Source organism: Lupinus angustifolius, chromosome LG09 (genome assembly GCF_001865875.1).
Source record: "Lupinus angustifolius cultivar Tanjil chromosome LG09, LupAngTanjil_v1.0, whole genome shotgun sequence".
Taxonomy (NCBI): domain Eukaryota; kingdom Viridiplantae; phylum Streptophyta; class Magnoliopsida; order Fabales; family Fabaceae; genus Lupinus; species Lupinus angustifolius.
This window is the reverse complement of record NC_032017.1, coordinates 4,594,632-4,605,426: the sequence shown is the minus strand read 5'-3', so window position 1 is coordinate 4,605,426 and position 10,795 is coordinate 4,594,632. Positions and strand designations below refer to the sequence as shown.

The window sequence follows — 10,795 nt, the reverse complement described above, 5'->3', positions numbered from 1 at the left end:
CGGGTTTAACATGGTCGGACCAGATTTTTCCCGGTTCAAAGCGGTCCAACTCTCATTCAGTTAAGACGACAAACCAGAGCCGTTTTCACGTCCGGTCAGCAGTCAAACCGGTCGGACCGTCCGGTCCGATTCTAACAACACTGGTTAAAACCGTACATGTTATCAAACCAGTCAAGGTACTGATATAGTGGTTCAATCGGTGGTTCAATAATTAAACCGCATGTCCGTTAAACCGGACATACCTACTTATATTTATATATATATAAACCTATAACAAAAAATTCCAAATAGGTAGATACTCAAATTTATAATTCATATTCATAATCTACTCAAAATTCACATAAACAAACAACTTTAAGTCTTTAACAAATTCAAAATCTAAATTACAAAACATATATCAATCCAAAAGTATTACTTAACAACCGCAAAATATAAATAAATGTGCGTTCACAACTCACACTACAAAACAAATAAATTTAGAGTTTTAACATTTAACACCAAGGAGTCAAAGTTGTCTCATATCGATATTATATTTTTCCACCAAATCCTATCTTCAGACATACTCCAAGATTACACAAAAGTATTGAAGAAGAATTGGAAAGATGAGTCACCTTGTAATGGTTTTTTAAGTTTTTTTTCAAAAAAAATATATATGTATAAACCGGTCAGTTTAGTCAAATACAGGCCGGTTCACCAGTTTTGATCGGTTTTTGACTGGTTTTGATACTTGGCCGGTTCAACATCTATACTATACCGGTTAGGGGTCCGATCACCGATTCACCGGCCGTTACGATACGGTTTTTAGATCATTGTTCACAACTAAAAATAACTGAGGAAAATGATGAAAGGACCTGTACCATTATAATACTTGCCCCCCCCGTCAAATATTTTAAATTCTTATTCCAAAATGCACTTAATGTAGCAGGAGAGTGCACCAAGTGTTGCGTTCGAAGAAAAAGTAGAAATGGCTATTGTCAATCAACATGTAGAAAAAATATCAGATTACAGGAAAACATTCAAAAACTGTTTTTTAACCGTCAACCAACAAGAAAAACTGTCACCCGAAGATCTTTCTCACTGTGGCATGTCATGCATTCTACTGTAAGGAAAAAAGTTGTGCAGGAAAACTGCATTTCCGACCACCAGAATCGACACCTACAGCTTCCAACGAAATGTCAATGCAGCGATGCTCTGTAGATCGGACAATGCTGACACGCAAATCAACCTTCATGGCAGGACAGATGTCAGTACCTATTTTTGTCCTGTCAACTTCATTTTCTTTTACAAATCCCATGGCAATCGGTTCCCGGAAGGTTAATATTGTTTGTGACCAATGTGTTCTAGGTGTGTATGGCGATGTGGATAACACAGCTGGTGTTTGTTGGCAGAATCTGTTTGTAAATCCAGTATCAAACCACAGGACAACTCCATAACACCAGCAGTAGCATGATTTAGAATCCAAATGTATTTTTCGGTGTTCTGAAGCACTCGATTTTGGTTCTAGAGTAGCAGTTGCAGTGAAATCCACTTCATTAGGCTTCATGGTTGCCAAGTCAAAGGTCTGATGGGAAAAAGGTAAATGTACTTTAACACAGTATACAACTATAAAGTGAGATGCGAATTTACCATAGAAAAATATCCTGCTAAATTACCCCACATCCCCCAAAGTGCATCACTTCGTTTGATATCTATGCAGGAATAAATTGATGAAGTTAAGATGTAATCTATGTATGCATTGCACATTTGTACTAGTTAAAATGATAGACGTCAACATGAGCAACATATCTAGAAATTCTTGAAAACTTGATATTACATACATAAAATAAATTTGGCATTTTCTTTTGGGGAAGGCATAGAGAGGAAAAATTGAGTAGCATATTGCTTTCTGAAAGACCTAGGAATCAACTCCTGTTACATAAAATAATTTGCACCATTTACCAAAAAAAGAATCACCATAAGCAAATACAAGATTAGCTTAATAGGTGTATTGAACAATGAAAATGTTTGATTTCAATACAATTAAAAGCAATTCACATAATTACCACTTTATCAAGTTTCTGATTGTATGATAACTAGTTAGAAGCTATAGTGAAAGATAATAAACTGACAAGATGATCACTGTGATTGCAAATTAAGCTGAAAGGGAATGAAGAATTCACTAATGCAATGACTCACAAAACATCCACATGTACAAAAAGAACCAACCTTAAGAACTTCAGAACCGGTAACTAAATCTTGATAGTCCACAACATCGACTATAGGAATTTGGGCAGCCTCTTTCACAAGCTCCTTCCCAATGCAAGACATGTCAAAATCACACACATTTTGCCAAAATGGAAGGCTTGTGCCGCCTTTTCCAAAGCCTGCAACAAACTAGGAGAGAAACTGGAATAAATAATAGATGATTTATAAACTAACAATACAGACAACCCCCTAGATATAAAAATTTGAAAATTAAAGAAATGAAGGGCGGAAGGAAGGGGGCTCACAATAGTTGCTGTATCAGGAAGAATGGCACCTCCAGGCTTCAACCACCGGTCTCGTGCATAAAGCACTGAACCAAGCATGGATTCATACAGCAGGCAATATCCCATCCATTCACTTAACAATACATCAACACTGTGAGGTTGAAGTTCAACATTTTTATCAATCTCTTCAACCATACTGTGAACTACTTCTATCACTCCCTTTTGGAGGCCATTATGTCCACTTTGGCTTTTACTCAGCCAGAGAACATTATCTTTTGCGACCTGAATTAAATAATTGGAGGTAAAAAACTGAGCATGGAACTAGACATGTAGTTAAGAAGGTAATGTTAGAAGCTACCAATTAGGAAACCCAAACCTGAGATGCCACTGCCGCCATCTTGGAACTGGCCTCAACAGCAATCACCCTAGAAGCTCCTGCTTGTGCTGCAAATAGGCTAAAGAGAAAGAATACAAAAAATAAGTCACCATTACAAATGAGCAAGTTATCAAATATGGTAGATTATATAACCCATGAAAAATAATTTCTAAGTAGAGTCCAACAAATTTTTTAATATGCACCTAATAACTGCTTGTAGGCATCATAATTCCTACTGCCAAAAATGAACGGAAGCACACGCCCAGTAGTCTATCAATTTGAATTCTATATGGAACAGGATTAATTCAGTTATCTTTGTAACTTCGAATATTATTTTGGTAGTCAGTTATGTATTCTGATCCACTGCAACCCTAGCTCACCAATTCATAAAAGGACACATGAACCTAATGAAATTGTTGCTATAAAAAATGCATAAGATTGCTACACATACAAAAGAGCAGAGAGATAAATTCCCTTTCAATTAATAGTTTTATATTTAAAAAATAGAACAAATAAATGAGCATTTTCTGTGACATAAAAGCATCTAAAAATATCAGATTTGTTCTGCCCTCACTTCGTAAAAGTCATCATTTCACAAATTATGGTTGATAGGACAGTAACCCAGCACTTCCAACATTTATATACGATATCGGTAAATATCAAGGGATCTTCTTTTTTTTCTAAAAGTTATAGTAAAATCACCATCCTTCATATAACCCAAAAAAAACCTTCCACCATTAATTATTATCAGATTGAGTCATTCCATGAATATAAAAATCCATAAAAGGTATCAAAATGTTGCTAGAGTATATACTATTTGGTATATTACATATTTGCAGGTGTCAAGGATGCTTCTTACCTGAGGATGCCAGTTCCACAACCAACATCCATAACCACAGCACCATTTAGGAGTGAGGGGTTCTTCAAAATTGCTTGGCCGTAAGCATCCATTCTCACCTACATAAAGATAGCTGAGTTTTATAAAAATGCTGTAGCATAGTGAAACAACTTCAGTATTTCGATTTATTGAAGTTACACTACAATTTACTTAAACCTGCAGCCATCAAATGAGAAGCGCATATTGTACCTTATCACTTAGCATCTCTCGGTGGATGCCAAATGAACTGTAAGACCCAAAATAACTTTCATTAGCCTTCTTAATATGCTTTGCAATGTGATTTTGAGAATGAGCCATTAAGTGCCTTTCTGAATCCTTATCAATTGATGAAACAAATCCTCTTGAGTCCTTACTGTCAATATGTTCCTTGTCTGACGAACTAGCAAAACTCAAATGATCATCAGAAATAGAAGCAGGCCCTTCTTTTATTGGAGCATCATATAGATCATTATTAGCTACCACTTCTTTCACAGCATTTTGATTGTCACTGAAAGCGTCAACAGAGTTCTTCAAATCCCTCATAAGATCGTCATGGATTGCAGTAATTTGCTCATCTTCACCTTCTTCATGTTCATCAAAACTGTACAACAGCGGATCATCTTGTACGAAAGGTTTTAGATACCTAGCATCATCCCACAGAGTCTTAATATCGTTGAAGTTGATTACATCATGCAAATGATTCTGCAAGTCTTGGTTTGACATACATGTTAATCCACAGCTCCAACATCTTCTCTCTGCCACCTGGTATTAGCAGAAGAAACCAACAGTTAGCAAGATGCACAAGTAAACTTACAAACAGTTCCAGTTTATTGATAGTATATAGCTTAAGACTTGCATTTTATCCATCCAACCAAAATATTCAAAATTATTAAAATCAAAGGATGATTTTCCAAAAGAAAAGGAATCAAATCTAGAAATTAAAAAAGGCAATCAACAAAATTATAATATCAACATGTGGCCGGTTACATAAAATCGTCTTCACAATTTTCCACTACCAATTTTTGACCTTCTCAACAACCAAAGCAACATGCAAAGAGAGAGAAGTTTATGTGGTCAGTCCATAAAACAACAGAGTAGAACAAAAAACAAATGTCATGCTAAACTATACTTCTGTCAACAATGCATTCCCAGTGTTTGGCCATAGGGAGAGCCCAAAATCCAAAGATCTAACATACTAACTGCTAAGTGGAGGACTACATAAGTGCATCTATCACCACATCATGACCCCAAATTTTAAGTCAATGAGTTTTACCCATATTCTCAATTATACAATCTTCACCTAACTCATTATTTATTTATTTTTCTCATCCGCTAACAACTACCAATGTGGAACTTCAAAAATATGTTTTTGGTTCTGGTAAATTTGAAATTTTTTGGTTTAGTCATTATATAAGCTTCATTCGTTTTTACACCCTTTACCAAAAAAACAATCGTATTTGTGGTATTTTCACCAAATAAAAAACATTGAATAGGAACCACACCAACACTTGAATATCCAACACAAAAAATACATAGGTCAATTCCATTTCCATTTTCGATGATTGCATTTCCTCCCCAAAATCTCACCTTTCAAAATTGAAAGACCATATAACCCAATTTCTTTGCACAAACACACCTATCAAAAAAGGATTCAGTTTTTTTTTCTTTTCCATATTACTTTCCCCCAACTTCTATGCCAACAAACATGAAATCAAACCCAAAAACAAGGACAAACTAGAGATTAAAGAGAAATATAATTGCATGAGATTTTTTGTATAACCAAAAATAATTAATCCATTCTGGGTATGTGACTTCTTTCCCAACATGCGTTGTTCTTAGAATTTAGTCCTTGACCTTTTTAGTCTATTTCGGGATCCAGCGGGGCCTTACGGCACCAGCCCAACACCTTGTTGATATATTGTTGCACGAGATTAAAAACGAAAAACGTGTCCAATACTCTAACCTGAGATCGAATGTAGTTAATTAGCTTAAAGGAGGCATAGAAATCGAGGCCGGGAGATTTCCTAAGACCATGAAAATCGAAGTGATGAACCGAATCGCAATGTACGAACAACAAGTCGCAAGAACCGAACTTGGAATCACAGAAGAGACAGAGAAGTTCTGATTGCGGCTCTCCTTCGTCTCCTTCCCAGTCGTCCCACCCTTCTTCTTCTTCATAGTCATCTTCATCTTCTTCTTCTTTGTTTTCTTGTTGTTCTAAGATGTTAGGCTCTTTTTCCTGTTGCTTAACGTCGGAAGACATGAGTGGATGAGTGGCGTGATCAAAATGCTGGTTGCTAGGTGTTTTGAGCTTAAACCCTTTCCAAAACCCTAGATAAACGTTTATAATGAAATTACCGTAAACTCCTCATTGTTTTTATTACTTTCTAGTCTATTATTTTATTAATAATTAAAAGTCTTTGAATGTTTCTAATGTTTATAAATCTTACTCGTTTCAAAGTTTTGTTCTTACTCCTCTACAATTCATCTCTCTATTCATTAATCCTTTAATTTTCATATGTATAAATGAAATCTATATCTATATATTAATTGAAGGACTAATTAAATACCTAAAATAGGTTTCACCTTTACTTAATACTTGGCATTTCTAGGGATAAATTTGTCATCCCATAATAATTTGTTTTTTCTAAAGAAAAAATTAAAAATGTTATATGTTATTTTACTTAAAAGCACATAGCTCAATGTTTTAGTTTTATTGAGTGTAGGACATTTTAGTCATTTTGTCATAATGAAAACAATAAAATAATGTATCAGTTCACTTCATTTATTACAAATCATAGTTGCTTCTCACCATGTTAATGATTTTACGAAAACACCTATTTTATTAAAACTACAACACCTATTTTGTTAAAACTAGAACACCTTTGTGGTCGGGTTATAGAAGTAATTTTACACGGCCAGAAGATGAAATGAAAGGATGAAGTTTGTCCTTCAGTTGCATGTATAATGTGGATAGTCTTTTTCTCTCTTTGCAATATTTTTTTTGTTTTTCTATTCACTATTTATTCAGCTGCCATTTCCATCTTTCTATTCACAATTCTTCTTTCACAGTCTTCTTATTTTCCTTTGCTCTCAAATATTTGATACTCGTCTTCATTGAAGGTACTCCTATTGTGAATCCATGGTGAACATTTTGTTCTCACCATGGAACCCTTCATTTGGTTACTAGCTTTCCTCCACAACTATGTCATGTTTGTTATAGTTATGAATGTTGTGAAACCATGGCTCCCATTCTGCTCAACTGAGTGATGATGGAATATTTTATTTCATCATTAGGTTTCCGACATTTCATTTGGGTTTCCCCCCCTCATAAAAATGACATATTGAACACACTTTTACGCTCTTCTTTATAAATGATGGTTACCATTTGTTCTCACCATGAAAATCTTCATATGGTCACTATCTTTCATACATTTCCTTTGCATTATTATTTCATTTCATTAGTGATTTTTTGACATTTCTTTGGGGTTTTTTCTTCATAAAAATGACATCTCAACACAGTTTTACCATCTTCTTTAAAAACAAAGGTTACCATTTGTTGTGACCATGGAAATGTTCATATGGTCACTATCTTTCATACATTTCCTTTGAATTTGTCGCATTCTAATTTTCGGTTGCACGACGTCTTTGGGAGTCGCCACTACGTCTTTTGCAGTTAAAACATGGAAAACTCAAATAAAGCCCAAATTAGGATAAAATGGTCTTTCAAATTAGAGTTATAGGTTCATGAGTCAATTACGAATTGAGGAGGTATTATCACTTCGTCTACTCATAATAAAATGATACCCTAGCAAATTGCATGAATTAAATACCCTTGATTTATTAAAATTAAATTGTTTAAAACATTTTTTATTTTTGTGTATGACAAATGAGATTTAACTCCTATGTATCCCTAAATACTTTAGAGAATCAAGACTACGTAGTTCTAAGTTTTAAAATGGTTTGTTGATAAAATAATTATCTCTTTAAGAAGAGTGAAGCAACTGAAACTAATTTTTGTATCGTATGTCATTTCAAATAGGTTTGAAAATAATTATCATATTTTTTGGTTTTTTATTATTAATTTAGGAATTAATCAAATGAAAAGAAATGTCGTAACATGGCCGTTCAAGGATGATATGAGGACAAAGAGTGTTATCATGACTTGTCTCCATCCTTTGATTAATTCCCCAAAGTTATAATTTTTTTATGAACATTTATAATAAAGATCATCATATGAAAATATTTTTTGAATCAAATATTTTTTTTATAGTAATTTTTTATTTTAGTGAAAAAAAGTTTTGACTTTTTGTTATTAGAATATTCATAAATAAATCATTTATTTCCCAAAAATTTATTGAATACCTTTTCTGCTTATTTTCCAAAAAATAATTTTTTTTCATTGGTTAAATATGATTATTATTATTCCAATAAAAAATAAACTGCATTAGAAAAATGAGTAAAGAATAACTTTTTTACCTGAGTGGGTACTAATCCTGTGCAAATGGGTGTATAATCGTTGTCTGTGTGTCACGTCACTAGTGGTTAAAGTACATTATAGCCATAGATGTACCATGTAGACATCTCTGTTTCGTAGTGGCCGAGAGTGCATTGTGCCTAAAGTGCACTATGATACACTAGACTGTAAGTTAGGGAAGGCACAGATCTGCTACGACTGGGTCTACGTGAGTAGTGTACATCCGCTTGGATGTCGCAAACTGATCAGAACGAGAACTAGGTGCACGACGTCTGATTTGTACCCAAATGCACAACATCATATGCTGGGGATGGGCGCCCTAATCCCATGTGTCCATGCCTACGCGAAGCAACTTACACGCGTGGTTGTCACGATCCTATGGGTCCATGTTGGACTGATGCAAAGTTGAAAGAAGGTGCCACATGGAGTGCGATGAATGTCCCAGATCAAAGAACATGGTTCTAAGGCTGTGCTTGACCTCACAGGATTGAAATTCTTATGGCTTTCTCCCTCTTCACTATTTTTTAGAATTTCTCCACACTTTTTCTCATAACTTTTTTGTTTTTTCAGTTTTTTTTTTGGTTTTCCTAGATTTCCCTTTCAATAAAACCTAAACACCATATTTATAGAAAAAAAAATTACATTAACCTAATCCTAACTCCAAGCTAACCATAAAATTAAAGATAAAACAAATCATATATTTTTAGGGACTTTAAAAAGCTTTTTTGACTCACTTATTTCGTTTTTTACTTTTTATTTATTTTATGAAAAAAGAAGCTTCTAAAGAATAAACTAGGAATCTTTATTTAATTATCTTAATAAATTCAAAATTAATTATAAAAAGTTAATAAAAATAGTTATAATTAGTTTTATTAATTTAATATTATATCTAAAAATAAATAAAATAAACTCAATTTATTAAATGTTTTTTTAGGAAAAAAGGTATAGGTAGCAACCTATTTTCTATTTTTATTATTTATTTTTTGCTTTTAATTGTTTTTTAGAAAATGACATAGGTTTCTAGAATCTATTGTTTGTTACATATTTTTAGAAAATTATTTGTTTATTTTATTAGAATTTAATTTTTTTTTAAAGTTTCGGGTTTTTTCTGGGTTGGACAAAAATGGGTGTTCATAGCATTATTTTTTTAAAAAAATTGACATCTTGAGTGGTTTTCTATTTTTTGGGTCACTGTATTTTCTGCTAAATGAAGAAAGAAGGTATTTTTGTGTGAAAAAATTAGATCTTTGTAAACTTTTATGATGAAAATCATATATGTAAAAACTATGTTAATTATTATTTAGTCAACGATTACCTTATTGATATCGTGTTACTCAACCTACTTCTTATGTCTCAACGTTTACTGAATGTTGATGGTCATTTTAGTCATGATTGTTATGAACTTTACTCTTTATGTGTTTATGGTCATTCAGTGAAATGTTAATTTTATCGATATTATCCTTAAAAATTATAATTTACATTACAACTCCTCCATGTATGACTACTGATCTTCATAATGATCTTCACATTTGTTTGTTATGAAATTTGTGTAACCATAAATCTCTAGTCTTTGGATGATTTTATTATCCTTAAAAATTTACTTTACTTTCCAGATTTTGCTTCTATGACCACTGAGATCCCTTGAAAGATATTTTTTATCTCATTACTATTCACCTATATAATAACATTTACATTCATTTGTTATACCATTATTCTTTGTGACATTATCCTTAACAAAACATTCTTTACATCCCATCTTTTACATGTATGACTACTGGACACTTTTTGATACATAAATTTCTTCGTTGGATCATTTGCATAACATTCTCCTTAAGTAAACATTCTTGACATCCTAACGATTGCATGTATGACTATTAGGCACTTTTTGATAGATACGTTTCTTCATTAAATCATCTGCATATAGTCATTATGTTGTTTTAACTAATTAGTAGGATACCCGTGCATTTGCACGGACGAAGTGTTTTATTGGGGATATGAATTTAAAGAATTGAATTTCATGGTTGTATAATAAAAAGGAAATAAGTTTTTTAATGATGTAATAGTTTCTTGGTTTCCCACAGGTATCCTCGCACTTGAGACAATTTTGTCCGAGCTAGTAATATCCATATGTATGTGGGGCTAACTCTCTTAGCATGTATTTTTCCATCCACAAGACTCGAACCTAACACATTGCTTAAGGGGAATCAATCATTTACCACTTGAACCACCACCTGTTGGTTCTCACTTCCCTTTATATCTCCATTTCGAAACTCTCTCTTATGATGTAATAGTTTGTAAATAATTAAATTATTTTATGTTAAATATGTATCATTGGAGGTTGTTAGTATGTATTTAATCTCATAATTGAAATAACTAACACATTAGAGTTTAGGGAAATAATAGCATAGTCTACGAATCTTAAAGTAAAAGTAAAGGTTATAGGTTTTGGAAAACTTCCTTATAAACAAAATTTGTTGTTGACATCAGAGCTTTATCATCCTTATCATGTATCAATATCTTCAATCATTTTTTATTTTATACTCTTAAAATTGTCATATATAATTGCCTGAAAACTATATTTTTACTTATGTTTTACT

The 10,795-nt window shown here is 32.9% G+C and overlaps 1 protein-coding gene across 1 annotated transcript; it reads right to left on the bottom strand.

The window, feature by feature from the left end:
- On the bottom strand, positions 831-6,050 carry LOC109357270 (probable protein arginine N-methyltransferase 3). Its single transcript, XM_019601099.1, has 7 exons — positions 5,685-6,050; positions 3,932-4,483; positions 3,704-3,801; positions 2,845-2,923; positions 2,490-2,750; positions 2,206-2,373; positions 831-1,561 (listed from the first exon to the last, which is right to left on the bottom strand). The coding sequence occupies exons 1-7, from the start codon at positions 5,982-5,984 to the stop codon at positions 1,097-1,099; spliced, it is 1,923 nt and encodes a 640-aa protein (XP_019456644.1). The 5' UTR covers positions 5,985-6,050; the 3' UTR covers positions 831-1,096.